General features: G+C 38.8%; 1 protein-coding gene across 1 annotated transcript; it reads right to left on the bottom strand.

Moving 5' to 3' along the window:
- Positions 1-3,943: 3,943 nt before the first annotated feature.
- Positions 3,944-4,255, bottom strand: LOC142164092 (uncharacterized). The gene has a single exon (XM_075221269.1). The coding sequence runs from the start codon at positions 4,253-4,255 to the stop codon at positions 3,944-3,946; it is 312 nt and encodes a 103-aa protein (XP_075077370.1).
- Between the last annotated feature and the right edge of the window lie 14,422 nt (positions 4,256-18,677).

Genomic DNA, 18,677 nt, shown 5'->3' with positions numbered 1-18,677 from the left:
TTAGGTGGTAGATGATTGAATAAGATGCGTGCAAAATTTTACTTTGATTTCTCAGAGAATGGAAAGTTTCAACAGTAGCCTTAGGGTTACTATTTATACACAGTGGGTCTGGCTAAGGAATCAAGAGACGAGTGCGGCCGCAGAATTCCTTCTGTGGTCCGCACTCTATTACCTAGTGTTTCACTTCCTTTTGATGATCTGCGGTCCGCAGATTTAGCTGTGCGGCCGCAGATTTTGGTGCGGACCGCAGAATTCATTGTGCGGCCGTACTTTGGCTGTTTCTCTGACAAACAAACTTCAGAGAGTTTGCATTTTTCCATCTCAAGTTGTGCGGTCCGCACAGGAATTGTGCGGCCGCATTTGCTTTCTGTTGTAGCGTCCAAAATTATGCGATTTGCACTTTTTCCATACTTAGCCAATTTTTCTGAGCACAGTTCCTGTAAAGCACACACCTTCCTGCAACACACTTCAAATCCAGTTAGCACAAAATAAGACCTATCTAAAGAATAAGAAAAGAAAAAAAAAGAAAAGAAACATGGGTTGCCTCCCAAGAAGCGCTTGATTTAACGTCGCGACACGACACAGATTACCATCACTTCAAATGAATCACTGCCACCACGTGGCCATCATCAGATTGTCCCAAATAATGCTTCACCCGATGACCATTGACTCAGAATACCTCATCATTTTTGTTCTTCAAGTCCAATGTACCAAAAGGTGTCACACCCACAATTTCAAAGGGATTACTCTATTTGGATTTCAACTTTCCGGGAAACATATTCAATCATGAGTTGACAACAAAACAAGATCGCCCACCTTGAACTCCCTGTTTCGGATGTATTTGTCATGAAGGTACTTCATTCTTTCTTTGTATAGGGATGAACTTGCATATGCATGGTCCCAGAATTCATCTAATTTATTCAAATGTGCAACCCGCAAGTTAGCAGCTGCATCCCAATCAAGATTTAACTTCTTTAAAGCCCACATGGCCTTGTGCTCGAATTCCACCAGAAGATGACAAGCTTTGACAAACACCAATCGGTATGGAGACATCCCGATAGGAGTTTTGAAAGTAGTCCGATAAGCCTGTAGTGCATCATCAAGCTTCTTTGACCAATCCGTCCGATTAGCATTCACTATTTTAGACAAAATACTCTTTATCTCCCGGTTGGAGACTTTCACTTGACCGCTAGCTTGAGGGTGATAGGGAGTCATAACTTTATGAGTGACACTATACTTGCTAAGCAAGGTGTCAAAAGCTTTGTTGCAAAAATGCGACCCTCATCTCTTATGATAGCCCGCGGAGTACCAAATCTTGTGAAGATGTTCTTCTTCAAAATTGCCACCACACTTCTTGCTTTATTGTTGGGTAGAGAAATGGCCTCAACCCATTTAGACACATAATCAACCGCGACCAAGATATAAGTGTTTCCACAAGAACTCACAAAAGGTCCCATGAAGTCAATACCCCACACATCGAAAATATCAATCTCCAAAATGGTGGTGAGGGGCATTTTATTTTTCTTTGAGATTCCACCGGACCTTTGACATTCATCACAGCGCTTGACTAGATCACTTGCATCCTTGTAAAGAGTGGGCCAATAGAAACCACAACTTAGTACTTTGGCCGCCGTTCTTGCTCCACCATGGTGACCACCATATGACGAAGAATGACAAGCCCCGAGAATTTCAATTTGTTCCTCCTCCGGTATACATCTTCTAATCACTCCATCCGTACAAATCCAGAAAAGGTACGGTTCATCCCAATAATAGTCTTTACAATCCCGTTTGAGCTTCTTCCTTTGGTTTGAAGCGAACTCATCCGGGGTGATACCACTTACAAGAAAATTTGCTAGATCCGCGAACCATGGCACCTCTTTCATTGAAATGGCTAAGAGTTGCTCATCGGGGAAGGAGTCATTGATTTCAAGGCCATCATGCGGCCTCCACTCCTCCTCCAAACAAGACAAGTGGTCCGCCACTTGGTTTTCACTTCCTTTTCAGTACTGGATGTCTATATCAAACTCTTGCAACAAAAGCACCCATCTCATCAACCGGGCTTTGGATTCTTTCTTGCTCATAAGGTAACGAAGTGCCGCATGATCTGTGTGGATAATCACTTATCAAGTACAGGCAGAACTTTTCAGTAGCAAACACAATGGCAAGGAGCTCTTTTTCGGTCAGAGTGTAATTGACTTGGGCATCATTCATGGTATTACTTAGCATATTAGACCTGGTGAAAGATCTTGTTGATACGTTACCCCAAAACTGCTCCAACCGCTACATCACTAGCATCACATATGAGCTCAAAAGGAATGCTCCAATTAGGGGCGGTGATAATTGGAGTAGTTGTCAACTTGAACTCGAGCAATTAAAATGCTCTCATGCAATCATCATTAAAGTGAAATTTAGTATCTTTCTCCAAAAGCTTGCACAAGGGGTTCACCACTTTGGAAAAATCCTTTATGAAACGCATGTAGAACCCCGCATGACCCAAGAAACTTCTCACGCCCTTCACGGATGTTGGAGGTGGAAGTTTAGAAATCACCTCTATTTTTGCTATGTTGACCTCTATTCCCTTCTTTGAAATCTTGTGGCCAAGGACAATACCCTCCTCGACCATGAAATAGTGTTTCTCCCAATTCAATACCAAGTTCGTTTCTTCACACCTTGCCAATACCTTATCTAAATTTGCCAAACAATCATCAAAAGAATCCTCGACAACCGAAAAGTCATCCATGAAGACTTCAAGGTATTCCTCTACTATATCTGTAAAGATCTCCATCATACACCGTTGAAAAGTTGTCGGTGCATTGCATAAGCCAAATGACATTCGCTTGAAAGCGAAAGTGCCATAGGGACAAGTGAAAGTTATTTTCTCTTGATCTTCCAGGGTAATAAGGATTTGATTGTAGCCTGAATATCCATCTAGAAAGAAATAGAACTCCCGGCCGGCCAACCTATCAAGCATTTGGTCAAGAAAGGGTAGTGGGAAATGGTCTTTCCTTGTGACCTTGCTTAGCTTCCGATAGTCCATACACACTCTCCATCTGGTCACCGTTCTTGTTGGAATCAACTCGTTCTTATCATTGTTGACCACATTTATGCCCCCTTCTTGGGAACACATTGCTCCGAAGAAGTCCACGAACTGTCAGAAATAGGGTAGACAACCCCGACATCTAACCACTTTATGATCTCCTTTTTGACCACCTCTTGCATGGCTTCATTGAGTCTCCTTTGATGTTCAATGGAGGGTTTGGCATTATTCCTCCAAATTAATCTTGTGCATGCAAAATGTGAGGCTTATTCCCCGAATATCCGCCAAAGTCCACCCAATATTTCCTCTTATGGAGCACCGCCAATGTAGAGTCAACCTGCACATTAGTCAAACAAGAGGAAAGAATAACCGGTAAAGTAGAGCAAGGGACAAGGAATTCATACATGAGATGTGGAGGTAATGGCTTCAACTCCAAGATAGGAGGCTCTTCAATTGAAGGCTTTGTAAGAGGAGTTTTCCTATTCTCAAGATCCAAGGAAAGTTTCCGAGGTGCATAATTGTATGACCACATCCCCTGCAAAGAATTAACACATTTCATGAAGCCATCCATTTCATCATCATCAAAATTGAGCAAAATGGCCTCCAGCATGTCACCCACATTAATTGTGGCACTTGTATCATCAATAATCACATTGGTCACCAAGTCCACGAACACGCACACTTCATTGCTATTCGGTTGCCTCATAGATTTGCACACGTGGAATACCACCTTTTCATCACCCACCAAAAAAGTGAGTTCACCAGCTTCCACATCAACAAGAGCCTTCCCCGTAGCAAGGAAAGGTCTACCAAGAATAATCGGCACCTCATAGTCCACTTCACAATCAAGAATAACAAAATCCGCCGGGAGAATGCACTTGTCAACTCGAACCAATACATCCTCAATCACCCCAACGGTATCTTCATTGTACGATCAGCCATTTGTAATCTCATAGATGTGGGTCTTGGTTGCCCAATTTCCAATGTCTCGAAAACTGAATAGGGCATCAGGTTGATACTCACCCCAAGGTCACAATGAGCTTTTGCAAACTCGGCACTTCCAATGGTACAAGGAATTGTAAAAGCACCAGAATCTTCCAACTTAGGAGATATCGAATGCACAATTACACTCACTTGGTGAGTGACTTTGATAGTTTTAAATTTCATCGATCTTTTCTTTGTCACCAAATCCTTCATAAACTTTGCATATCCAGGCATTTGCTCCAAGTCTTCAACTAATGGCACATTTATAGAGAGACTCTTCATCATATCAATGAACTTCTTGAATTGATTCTCGCCATTTTTCTTGGCAAGCCTTTGAGGATAAGGAGGAAGTGGCTTAGGCAATAGTACCTTAGATTTTTGTACTACTGTTTCCGATATGTCAATCACATCATCCCTAGATGGGTTCATATCCCCTTGAGTCTCTTACGCTGTGTCATCAATAGCAATCCGCACTTCATCATTTGCTTGCACAACATTGTTCGTGATCTCCTCTTCTTCTACCACTTGCTCATCATCCACAAGTTGCTTTTGACTTGAGGTAGGTGTATTTCCACCTCTTCCACTTCTTGTAGTAACGACCATGGCATGCCCCGTAATGCCCCGTATTGTTCCCACCCTTCGGGTTCACCATCGTATATCTTGGTAGTGCCCCCTTAGGACGAGAATTTGAAGCTTAAGAGATTTGACCCATTTGCACTTCTAAGTTTCGGATTGATGTGTTGTGTGAAGCAAGTTGGGCATTAGAATCGACATTCTTCTCCATAATTTGCTTGAACATGTTCTCAATATGACCCATTTCATTGTTGGAGGAACTAGTACCATGAGAAGGATAAGGAGGTGGGTTGCTCGGTTGTTGATGCATCGAGGGCCTTTGAAAACCTGACCCCCGATTTCCTTGGTTGTTGTTCCACCCGCCTTGGTTATTATTGTTTTGCCAATTCCCTTGGTTATTGCTTCCACTCCAATTACCTTGATTGTTGTTATTTCAATTGCCTTGATTGTTTCCACTCTTCCAATTATCTTGGTTGTTAGAATTCCAATTGCCTTGATTATTCGAAGGTCTCCATTGTTGTTGACTAGGGCCTTGGTAGTTGTTTCTTTGCCCTTGAAAGTTGTTCACATATTGGAACTCTTCTTCTTGATCATTGTAAGAATCACCTTGATCAAATCCACTATCTTCTTGTACAAAATTATCCACTCTTTGTTGCACTTGTGGACTTCTTGTTCTTCTCTTGTTTACCATCATATTGATTTACTCCATAGCATTGACTTACCTCTAGTTTTGCACTTGTTGAAGTTGAGCCTTTGCCAATTAGTTCATAGTGGTTGTCAACTCGGCTATTGCTTGCCCATGGTCATGTAACTCTTTATGAAGAAGAATCACATTTGGATCACCTTGTGGAACATTGGCTCTAGATTGCCACACCGATGAAGTATCCGCCATCTCATCCAAAATATCACACGCCTCCGCATAAGGCGTAGTCATGAAGTTCCCACCGGCAAATTGATTTACTACACATTGGTTGGTGGTATTAATCCCCCGATAGAAAGTTTGTTGAATCATGTTCTCCGTCATATCATTGTTGGGGCACTCTTTCACCATTGTCCTATATCTTTCCCATATCTCGTGTAGTGGTTCATTAGGCTCTTGCTTGAATGCTAGAATTTCATCCCGAAGAATGGCCATGTGCCTGGGAGATAAGTACTTTGTAACAAATTTCTCCGCTAGTTCATCCCAAGTATGAATGAAATGATTTGGAAAACGTTCCAACCAATCTAAACCTTTCCCCCGTAGAGAGAAAGGAAAAAGCCTTAGCATCAAAGCATTCTTGGAGACATTTGTTTGTTTGCTCCCCCAACATGTATCAACGAACCCCTTCAAGTGTTTATATGCATTTTGACCCGGTGCACCGGCGAAGAACCCTCGTTACTCGAGCAAAGTGTGCATTATGTTGGTTATTTGAAAGTTGCTCACCCTAATACATGGTGGGACTATAGCACTTGCATACCCTTCATTCGGCAACACCCGGTGTGGAGCCGCTCGTGGTGGAGGTGGGGGTGGAACGGGTACATTGTCTTGAGGCGGTCGGCCTCATCTATTGGCTTGAGGTTCAAGAGGGACCACATCCATTGCATCATCATCAATGTCTACATCCCCCACGACTATGTTTCCTAGCTCATTGTTCGCCATGATTGCACCTACAATACTCACACGTTAGTAACAAGGAAGGAAAAGAAGATATTCCAAAATACACCTAAATATATAGCTAATACCGTCTTTTAGCTCCCCGGCAACGGTGTCAAAAATTGATCTCGTCCAATTTTACTCCTCTATTTGAGGATATTAAAACGGTCGATGCAATAGTAATATCCAACAAGGAGTCAGAGTTGATTTTCCACAGGGAGCTATGAATGGATCTTAGGAATATATATTATAGTGTATGAGCTTGAATTATCTCAAATTGCACTTCCACAAATTTGGGTTGTTTCTAGGTCTAATTTAAACGAAGACTACAAACTAAGAATTTAAACTAGGAAAGTGGTTTTGGTTGTTTTTCAAATGATATGAAAGGCCTAGGGCTATGACCTTCATCTAGGTGTTCGCCTAATGGGTTGTAAACTTTAAAGCTTGTTTTATTGATCGGGGTGTATTATAGCTATCAACACCTAAGTACCCACTCAATACCTCTCGGTCAGAGAGTGATTTTGCCTAATTTGGCTTTCTCAAGTCCAAATGGGTATTGAACAAAATAGTTGATGATAAGCTAGCATCGGGTTTTACTATCTCTAGGTTCAACCCTTTAATCGGGCTTATCAATTTCTTGATTGACCCAATTGCTTGCTATCCAAGTTTTTCTAGACTAAGTCTCTCTTTCTCAAGTAGAGACCAAGTCAAATAGGCATGAAATAATGTTTGCAACCATTAATTCTTCACATAAAAGCAAGAACTAGGCTAGATAATCAACACCCAACCATAAACAAGCAGTAAATCAAACACCCAATAAGTTTACACACTAGGGTTGGGTCACAACCCTAGTGAAAATCTAGCTACTCATGCTTAAATTGGAAGCAAAAGAAGAAAAAGTGATAATTAAACCCATATTCATAATTAAAATGATGAAATCAATAGTAAAAAAGCTCAAAATAGCAAAAACTACTAAAACGAGTAAAAAAAAACGTCTGTTGTAGCTGATGATATCAAAACTTGACCTAAAAAAGTGAAATTCTTCTATTTATACAGTGTTAGAATTTTCGGACAAAAAATACCCTTTCGGAGGTTCTGCGGCCACACAGTTCCTGTGCGGTCCGCACTTTGCTTCACCCTGATAGGAATGGAAACCTGCAGCCACACTTCTCTCTTTCTGCGGTCCGCGCATTTCTGAGTGCGGCCGCATATTGCTCTTCTGCGGACCGCACAAATGTTACTGCCGCCACACAATAATTGTGCGGTCCACACTTCTGTTGAACTTGAGATGCAAGTTCTCTGAACTTTTGCTCTTGCCCAGGTTCTGCGGCCGCACATGTCATGTGCGGACCGCACTTTGCACTTGTCTCTAATAGGAGTTTCTTCACAATCTGCATCCGCAGATTAAAATCTGCGGTCCGCACTTCTGAGCTTCTATGCATGTTTATGTCCTTGAGTTTAGATCATTCCTTCTTGAGTAGGATTTCATCTTGGGGGCTCATTTTCCACTATTCCTGTAATTAAGCATATTTCATCAGTTTTCGGGAACATAATTAAACTCTTTTGGACTAAAACGAAAGCAAAAGGTACTAATAAGTAGTCAAAATCCTTACTTATCACTCTCGCGAAGGCGATGAAGAAAAATCATCTGGATAGTGTATTAAACCGAGAATTTTAGTATTTTGGGCATATCTTGAGTTCTAGAGCTCTGTTTGAGGTAATTTTCGTGGCGTTGTTCTTGGTAATATTTATTTTCAATAATTTTCGAAATCCGAGCACGTGGGCCTGAGGATTGATTTTATTGACTTTTCGAGCGAAGTTGTAAATTGTTATAAATAAATTAATTATGATGTTGAAGTATATTTTTATTGGTTTTTCATGATTATTTGACTGGTTCGGATTGATGAGCATTTGGTTTGAGGTGTTAGAGAGGCGTTGGAGCCGCTTATGGAACTTCAGAGCGAGGTAAGTCTCATGTCTAACATTGTGAGGGAAAAATTTCCCCGTAGGTGTTATATTCTTATGTGCTACATGTGGTGGGAGCTACGCACGTATGAGGTGATGAGTGTCCGTGCGTATGCTAGAATTCTTGATTGTGTCCGGGTAGACTTAGGTTCACGCCATGCTATAATTGTACTATTTGAGTTATCTTTGCTCGTTTAAATTCCTTTATTTCGTGTTGCGACTTGAAGACTTGCATAGGGTGATAGACTCGCTATTGTAGAGATGTGACGAGCTACTTGATAATCTGCAGAATAATTTGTGCTTCCCTTATGAATTTCTCCTGCATTGTGCGTATTCATCGCAAGTTTTTTCTTAAAATTCATAACTCACATGTTTATTCGTGAGTGGGGTCAGGGATCCGTTAAAGTTTCTTATTCTAATGGGATCGGGCCGTTCGCCTTGGCAGAATTATGTACCACACTCTTATGGAATTGGGCCATTCGCCTCAGCAGTATAATAGATGCATTTATGGTTCGTGCCGTTCGACCTTCGACAGTGCACACATTATGATGGGATCGGGCCGTTCGCCACAACATTTATATAAAACAGTCTTATGGACCGGGCCGTTCGACTCGACAACGTCGTGCGTAATATTTGATAAGAAATCAGCGTATCCGTATTTATTTTTTCCTGATTTGAGTTATGACGACCTATATGGTGAGGTCCATTTTATATATACTCTGGTTGAGGAGGTAACTTCTAATTGAGAGCTTGAGTTTACCATTCAGAGGAGGATTGTACCTCGTATTTATATTGGTTTATACTGTTTATTTACTTTTCCTCATACTTGTTTACTTCTTACGATACATGATTTATTGGACCACTAGTAAGTGTCGATGTCGACCCCTCGTCATTACTTCTCCGGGGTTAGGCTAGATACTTACTGGGTACGCGTTGATTTACGTACTCATACTACACTTCTGCACTTATTGTGCAGTTTTACATTTTTGGTGGTCTCTTGGGCGCAGAGGTGCAGCTATTGCGGGGACTTTACAGTGAGTTGCATTCTATATAACGATCCGCAGCATACAGAGTCTCCATCAGCGTTATTTATATTCTCCTGTCTAACTTGTATTCGAGACAAATAATGTATTTTATTATATTTCCTATTTGATGCTCATGCACTTGTGACACCGGATTTTGGGGGGTTTTTACTAGATGTTTAGTATGGTAGTTCACGTAATTATTATCATTTCACCCTGGAATCTTTATTTTATACTATTTAATTAATAGAAATTATGATTTCAAGTAATAAAAATGAGTAATTAAGTTGATCAATCATCGTTGGCTTGCATGACGGCGACATTAGACGCCATCACGACCTATAATGAATTTTGGATCGTGATACTTTTAGTTTACACCGGTGAATAAAACCCCTCCTATAAGCAAGAAAGAAGCGGCTCTTCCCAAAGTAGAGTCACCAACTCTGTTTATTATTATGGAAATTGGTGTATCAAGGTGTCAATCCGAAATCATATTTCGGTTCGATACGTCCACCTTCACAATATTCATCTTTGGCTGCTCATCATGTGCAGTTACTTCTAACCATATTTATTGAATAGAATAATCTTTTTTGTTTGTGTATAGAAGTTGAACTCATTAATTAAATCGTTGTATTTTTGTGCGTTAGCGTTGGACGGAATACGTCTTTTATTGGGTGCGCAAACGTTTGTTATGTAAATAAAGTGGGGCAGTTTGAGGGTTTTAGCAAAATATACAGGGTTTCTTTGGAAGTTTGAGAAATATGCTTTCTCTTCAATTTAACCCTTTTGTTTATTTATTTGTTTGTCACTCTAATCCTTGCGTGGAAAGTAACGTTAATAAATCCTCAATTCTTGGTAATTCCATCACGTTTTATTTCTTGGTTTCAGTATTTTGTTGGTCATAATTTGCTTAAAGTTAGCACTGTTAACCATCATATGTAGTGGTTAGTATTCAATGACTGTACCAGCATAAGCATTTACTTTATATTTTTATTTTCTATAAAAGATAAATGCAAGGAAAAGTAGTTGATGGGGTTGGAAATTAATGTAGTGGTTTCTGGCATCTAATAGAAGGTCATTGAATTTTAATGTGCAATCAGTGGGTTGGTACTTAAACTACCGTGGCAAGTAGTTGTAAAACGTAGGAAAATGCGATATTTGATGTGAATTGCATAATCTCGTAAATTATATTAGTTGTAAAACATAATGAAATGTGATATTTAATATGAATTGCAGAATCCAATGAACCATTGAGTTTTTGAATGTAAGTTGTGTCCGAAGCCATTAGGCCGGGGACATGTCTGCCTGGGCGTCACGCATTGTGTCGAAAAATAATAATTTATCAATCACTCAAGGATGTATTAATTCTTAATTGTTGGGGTCAATTATATGAAATATCTTGTATTCATTTAGCTCTACTCGGGAACTATTTCATTCTAGTACTACATATAAGGCAAATTAAAAATTTCTAGATAGTGTTTCTCTATTTCTCATACTTATACTTATTCTTGCGCTAACATACAAGTCTCTAACAAGACTAAAACCTCTTTGCAAACACTACTAAACCATAATAACAATTATTGTATATCCTAATTTTAACTAGTTGCGGTATCGCTTATTTGGAACTTTTACTTCTAATGTATTATGTTCTTAGTTAAGTGTGCATTAATTTCGAGAAATTGTAGGCTTTCACGTACAATTAGCTTCCGCTTGATTTAGGTTTCTCTCTTTCTCTTTTAACACTTTAACTTATGATCGTATCGGCCTGAGGATCACTTGAGGTCTAAGAAGATAGGGAAGAAACACTATATAAGCAGTACTGTACAGGGGCGGAGCTAGTATGCCGATTATCAGTGGAGGAGCCAAGATTTTCATTAAGGGAGATCAAAATATAAAGAAATAAACTTATCAGGAAGTCAAGGGGTGTGTGTGCATTAATTTCGAGAAATTGTAGGCTTTCACGTACAATTAGCTTCCGCTTGATTTAGGTTTCTCTCTTTCTCTTTTAACACTTTAACTTATGATCGTATCGGCCTGAGGATCACTTGAGGTCTAAGAAGATAGGGAAGAAACACTATATAAGCAGTACTGTACAGGGGCGGAGCTAGTATGCCGATTATCAGTGGAGGAGCCAAGATTTTCATTAAGGGAGATCAAAATATAAAGAAATAAACTTATCAGGAAGTCAAGGGGTGTCAATATATATATATATATTTAAAAATAATTACCGAGCTACACAGTGTAATTTTCCGATAAAAGGGGTGTCGGTTGACACCCCTTGAGTGCATGTGGCTCCACCACTGCCGGTTACGAGTTTGATTGAACCCAATAACTTTGGTCTAAAATCTATATTTGTATAAAGAAATCGATTAAAAATATATAAATTATTAATTTAGAACAAAGTAACTTAAAAAGACTAGAATCCTAAACCCATTAACTTAAAATTCTCATAGTTTTGGCTTCTTATGTAACCTATAGGACTACTGCTATCCAAAGTTGTTAATATGCAGAGAGCAACCAAAATCTATGAAAGTCAATGCTAATTAAGTGGGGTTTTTATGAAGTTAATTGGTATTATATGGTGGGGGACTGGTCATTTTGTTGACTCCTTTGTTCAGTCAAATAATGAGTGTGTTAATGGTCAATGAATGTTTGGGACAAAGCTATTATCTGAGTCCACTAATGATGTGCGTAGGGGTGTTAAATGTCTGGGTTGGATGATATTTGAACAGGTTAAAACAGATCGTATTAATAAAGGATTTAAGTTTTAACCTTTCAGTATTTTCTTGGGTCAAAATGTGTAAATCAATTTTGGACTAAATAATTCCTACCCAAATAAAACTTATTTTTCATTTTCTTGTTTCTTTTAGTTTTGTTTAATTATCATGACTATATCAAACAAACCGAAAAAAATTACTTTTCTATGTTTTGACAAAGTTTTTTTAGTATGTTTTCACTTGGGCTACTTATGCAACAAAAGCCCAAATTGGCCCAAAATTTTAAATGGAATAATTTGGGCTATGTTTAAAGACCTGCCAATGAATATATAGGTTTGTGGTGGTATGCTCCAGTACTGGTGTTAGCAATAGGGTTTGTAACACATTGTTGGCTGATTTACATAATTCGCCCATTTTTAACTTATACCTATTTTTTTTTTCGTTTGCATCCGTACCCATTTTTTGTTAAAAGTATTTTAAAAAGATGATTTTGCCCTTCTTTAATAAAAGACTATTGACAAACTGCCGGATAAAAACTCAAGCATGTTTAGGCTGAAATTTTAGCAAATAAACTAAAAAACTTCAGCTTGTTTAGACTGAAGTTTCGGATAAAACTCAGGACAAAACTGTAGAATGCGTTACAAAACTTCAGCATGATTTGCTATGAAATTTTAGCAAATGAACTAAATAACTTCAGCATGCATTAGCAAAAATTCTTTAGAAAATTACATACTGCAAGACAAAAACTTAAAGCATATTTAGTCTGAAGTTTTAGCAAATGAACTATATAACTTAACATATTTTGTCTGAAATTTTAGCAAATGAACTAAATAACTTCAGCATGTTTTGTCTGAAATTTTAGCAAATGAACTAAATAACTTCAGCATGCATTAGCAAAAACTCATTAGAAAATTACATAGTACAAGACAAAAACTTAAGCATGTTTAGTCTGAAATTTTAGCAAATGAACTAAAAAACTTAAGCATGTTTAGTCTGAAATTTTAGCGAATGAACTAAATAACTTCAGCATGTTTAGTCTGAAGTTTTAGCAATTGAACTAAATAACTTCAGCATGTTTAGTCTGAAGTTTTAGCAACTGAACTAAATAACTTCAGCATGTTTAGTCTGAAGTTTTAGCAACTGAACTAAATAACTTCAGCATGTTTAGACTGAAGTTTCAGATATAATGCATGACAAAACTGTAGACTGCAGGATAAATAATTTCAGCATGCATTAGCATGAAGTTTTAGCTTCAATGTGAAACAACTTCATGCTATATTAGCATGAAGTTTTAGCTTCAAGGTGAAACAACTTCATGCAAGTGTGATTCTGAAGATGAATCTAGACAAGTTTCTGATTTTTTTATGAAGTTGTTGAGAGGAGAGGAGAAGATCATTTTATATCTTTTGTGAGGGGTGTAATTGTCATATTATTACGGATTTTTTGTGAGATGGTTACCAAATCAATAATTTTAAAAAATAAGGTACATGTTAAAAGGTGGCACAAATATAGGGTACGACTGCAAATCTCCTACTCATTTTAGATAATATTAGACGATCAAGTCTAAGATATGAAGCAAAATCGCATGTTTCTTTTTTTTTTTTTTTGGACAAAAATATTTCTTTTTTTCCTTCGCCCTTTGCATCCAAAGAACGGATTAGAAAAATGATTCAAGCTCAGACCTATTTAAATGTAGTAGATAATAACGGGGCTCGAGAATTGATGTGTATTCTAATCATAGCAGCTAGCAATCGCCGATATGCTCATATTGGTGACGTTATTGTTGCTGTGATCAAAGAAACCGTACCAAATATGCTTTGCTCATATAGGTTTCTGTTTGCTCACAAAATATTAGACTGTGGTTCAACATTCGCAATAACTTACAAAATTAGGATCGTGGTCTAACATTTTCTTATATGATTCATCAGTTATAATTAGCGAAATAAAAAGAAGGTAATTTACTAAACAATTGATAAGGGACAACTGCGAAAATTCCGACAATCTGATTTCAATTTCGTGATAGTACACTCTAGTACTGGTGTTAGCATTGAAATTTGTAAATTGCTTCTCTATTTTCCAGTCCAAAATTCTTTATTTAAGTTCGATTCGACCTAATGGTCCTACGATGTCATTTTATTGTTAATGGAGTAATATTTTTGAACAAGTTGTCGAACTGATATTTTGATATTGAGTCTGTATATGATATTTGTGTTAATACATTAGTGATATTTGTCTAGATTTATGTTCATTTTCACATTTAACTTGTCATGTTCGTTGATTCATCCTCTAAAAATTTGGATCTTGCTTCCTGTAAGATGTCTTAAGGAATAAAATGAGGTAAACCCGTACTAATCAACCTTTCAAGTAGGGAAAGGCTACTGAACTTGGTTTTAAATTTAATAGATTTAAGTATATATGTTTTACATTGTTGTGAATTTTAACCTTTGATAACATGATAGTTAACATTTTATATTCATAACATTTTATATGCATAACGTAATATTTACTTGTAATTATCTTATAAATGACTCGATCGTATAAATATTTTCTTATTTATGTATGTCCAGAGTTTAAACTTTAATTTCCAACACTATCTATGCTGGAATGACATAATTTTCTAATCTCTCGAGCATTTTTGCCACCTTCTTCTATGGTATCTACCTAGTATTCAATAGGAAGCATCTAAAACAGGGGATGTGTAAACCCTCCCAGCTACAGTAACGCACTCAAGCTTTTATGAACACTTCTTCGCCGTCCGACGGCCAAAAACCACCGGACCGGTCCCAAAAAAACCCCCTACCTAAGGTGCACCCACCCCAACAAGAATCATCCAAAAACTCCCTCCCAATTGCTACAAATCTTCAAAACGACGATGGGATCACTGTAGCAGAGAATCGCCTGGGAGATTCAAAAATTTCACTAGCCAATTCTGGGTCCAAAAATGAAATTCCACACCATAGAGATTTTTTCCCATCTCAAGGCGCACCTACCCACCAAATTTCAACCAATTCCACAGTCAAAATCATCACCTCTGACCTTCTGCAAACCACCGACGACACTGAAGTGGCCGGAGACGGAGTTCTAACTGTCCAAAATGAAAAAAATCATTTTCATTTTGCTAGTATTGATGAGGAGAACACGCTGGAAGCTCCAATTGCACATGGGTGCCGACCAATTGCTTCAATTTTACAATCGAAGTCCACAGACAGCTTGAACCCACCGGGTGCTGGACGAAATGAAGTCTCCACTTCTGGGCCAAATTGTCCACCACCACTGATTGGAAACCCTTCTACGACAACTAAAGAACATGTATGCCAAGTTTCAAACCAGTATAACATGAAAATTGATCACCATGATCAATTGCACAGTCCATTCCTCCACCAGTTGGCCGGGCATGGTGTTCTGGTAAATTAATTGCCCCAAAACCAATACCAAACGACTCCTAGCACTCAAGAGATTGTTTCCCACCCATCAAACCAAATTTCTATCGAGCCAATTTCCACAACATTGCAAAAAGGTGACTCAGTGAAGTCAAGCTCACCATATGTTCGACAAAATGTCAAATCCACTTCTGGTACCCAATTAGGTGATCCAAGCAATCCTCAAGCTTCACATGATACCCAGGAGAGTGATCGTCAAAAGAATTTGCAAGAACTAGCCCCAAAAATTGATGATCAAACTGTGCAGCAGAAACCTCCTGATGTTCAAACTATCCCACAACCCCAAAATCAATCCCAGATAATTTGCATAGGTCTTATAAATCCCTCTCTTAAGGTTTCAACCAACTTTGATAAGCGAAACAACTCAAAAAGGAACCACAAACTTCCAACCAAAATCACTGAGCAAGCAGTCCAACCAAAACAACAGAGTCCCACTATCACTAATGCCAATCCACAAATGCCTAAAGCAAAACCATCTACCAACCACCCCCACCTCCACCCCCACAGTTACTTATTCCTATGCATTCAGACTGAGATCTAGGCATGAAGCTCAACTTGAACCAATTGATTTTTTCCCTCCCAAAATAACCACCAAGCAAGGTCAACCTGCCGTGATTTTCAAGAGGGATGACTACATGATCAAGTTTGCTGATAGGTGTAAAGTTACTGTGGTTGGCAAATTTCTGAATACTGTGACAAGAATGGAAGTAACAAGGAGAAGCTTCATTGCCCAATCTGAAGTCAAGGGAGGAGTCAAGATAGCACACTTAAATGCTAGAACTGTATATATTGACCTGAACAATGAATATGATCATACAACTGTTTGGGGTAAACAATACATATATATTCAAGGTCAGATAATGAAGCTGGAAGCCTGGACCCCTACATTCAAGCCCAATGAAGATTCCCCCATTCTTCCTATATGGGTGGTTATTTCTGAATTACCCTGACATCTATACTATATGGAGATCTTAACACCTCTGCTATCTCCAATTGGAAAAGCTCTATTCTTGGACTTAGCCTCATTCCAAAAACTAGAGGGAATGTTGCTAAAGTGAAAATGCAGATTGATATCACAAAGGAAAGACCTCACCATGTCTGGCTTGGATATGATGAAGAATAAGATGAAAATGGTGATGGTGAATGGCTAGAAGTGTAGTATGATAGCATACCTGAATACTGCAACTACTACAGACACCAAGGCCACTCTGCTCTCAAATGTGAAGTGAGGAAAAAAGCGGAGGAAATTCAAAAAAGAAAAGAGTAAGAAACTGCTGCAGCCATTGCAAATATGACAACCGACAAGGGAAACACCAAAGAAGATGCAGGAACCACCAAACAACAAAATGGGAGGACACAAACTGATAACCAAAAGCCAGGCACTTCTGAGCCAAAGAGGAATCAACAAGAAAAGGAACACCAAAACTAGGATGAGCATCAAAATGCTGATACTGCATCATCAAAAGAAAAGTGGCAAACACAAAATAAGAAAAACTTCAAAATTACTTCATAAAACAACAAAAAACAGAATCAAGCATACATACCAAAGCAAAGCATTGCTCAGCCAACACAGGAAGCAAACACACAACAAGCTACTGTGAACAATTCACAGGCAGATATGCCTTCTACCTCTCAGGAAATAGCTCATGCTGCTTTACTTGCTAATTCTGGCTCTCAGAATTCTATATCCCAACACCCTTGCCCCCATTTATCTATTGTGAATAATGAAGTTAATGGAGGAAAGGTGAATGGTCTGGAGAAACCTCTAGAATTACAGGATGGGGATCCAAATAAGGGGGAAGGATTTCCTCATGTTCTGCATAAGTGTGCTCCTGCACAATTGGTTGACCCTAGGATGGACCTTCTAACCCCTGCTACCACTATTCCCACTCCTGTCAATAAGAAAAATTAACACTCAGTTCAGATTGAGGATCATGAGGAAATTCTTGAGATTATCAACTCAGAAGAGGATCATGCTGCCCAGATGAGATCATTGATCAAAGGAAAAAGCCATACTGCCTCAGACTTCCAAATTCAAACCCCAAAATCCAAAAATAAACCTAGCCAGAAAAAGAGAAAAGCCATAAGGAAACAGAGTGCAGGTATAGGTATAAATGTACCATCAGAAATAGATATGTGTTCTAACTCTGCCACCCCATTCCAAAGCCCAATTGCACAAACCAAATAGAGCCCTGTCCTTGCCTCAGGTAATTCTGGATCCATGAGCGCAAAATGTTTCTCCAACCCCTCTCTTTCTCAACCCCTTCTTTCCAACAAAGAAGTTGACACTGATATTGGAAGTGAGCCAGATATCCTCACAGTTCCCCCTAACACTCAGATTAACCAAACAACTGTCCCACAACCTCAACACACACCTGCCCAGATCCAAAGTCAATAGCCTCAATTGTACCCTCTTGAACTTGTCCTTGAAGAATATCCTCTCAACAAATATTCCTCACAAGAAAATGAATACAGACCTATTCTCTCTGAGGATGAGATGAGAGGTGAATTTGAAGATGAGGATGAAAGAGGTGAAGCATTAGAAGAGGAGCAACATTGTGACCTTTAATTGCTGCAGTAAATGGAATACCAATTCAGGAAGAAAACAGAATCTCCGAAAGATCCAAAATGAGACCTTCACCAAGGCTTACAAGGAGCAAAGCTGCCTCAAGCAGCAGTGTACCACCAAACCACAAACTACCCTCCCTCTTCTAAATAATTAGTACACTCACTTGTAATGTCAGAGGCATCAGGACCTCTGGAGCCATTGAGAGACTAAGAATCCTTAGAAAACTCCACAATATCTCCCTCATTGCTGTCCTGTAACCTCTTCTTCAAAATCTAACTCTTCTGGATGAAACACTCCTCAATCATTTCAAAATCCAACTCTCCATGCATTATGCAATCTCAAACTGTAACAACAAAATCTGGATTTTTTGGGATCAAGAATTCACTGGGACTGTTCTTGAATCAAATGAACAACAGGTCACAATGGAACTAAAGCATGCAGAAGCATGTGACACCTTTCCAATATCTTTCATTTATGCAAAATGTAAACCTCCCCCGAGAAGACCACTATGGGATAGTTTAAGGCTCAAATCTACTGCTATAGATGTCCCTTCATGTTTAATTGGTGATTTTAATGTTATAGCATCCATTGAAGAAAAGATTGGGGGAATTACATACCAAATCAATAAGAGTATTGAATTCCTTAACATGATTAAAGACTATGGCTTCACTGATCTAGGATTCTATGGTCCAAGGTACACTTGGTCTAATGGAAGGGGCCCCTGTGCCATTGTTTGG

Source organism: Nicotiana tabacum, chromosome 9, assembly GCF_000715075.1.
Source record: "Nicotiana tabacum cultivar K326 chromosome 9, ASM71507v2, whole genome shotgun sequence".
In the NCBI taxonomy this organism is placed as follows: Eukaryota; Viridiplantae; Streptophyta; class Magnoliopsida; order Solanales; family Solanaceae; genus Nicotiana; species Nicotiana tabacum.
The sequence above is the reverse complement of the archived record's forward strand: the minus strand, read 5'-3'. Positions and strand labels throughout refer to the sequence as shown.

Excerpts from the sequence above, each read along its gene's own strand:
- LOC142164092 (XM_075221269.1), bottom strand. The coding sequence starts at position 4,255 with ATGCCTGGATATGCAAAGTTTATGAAGGATTTGGTGACAAAGAAAAGA.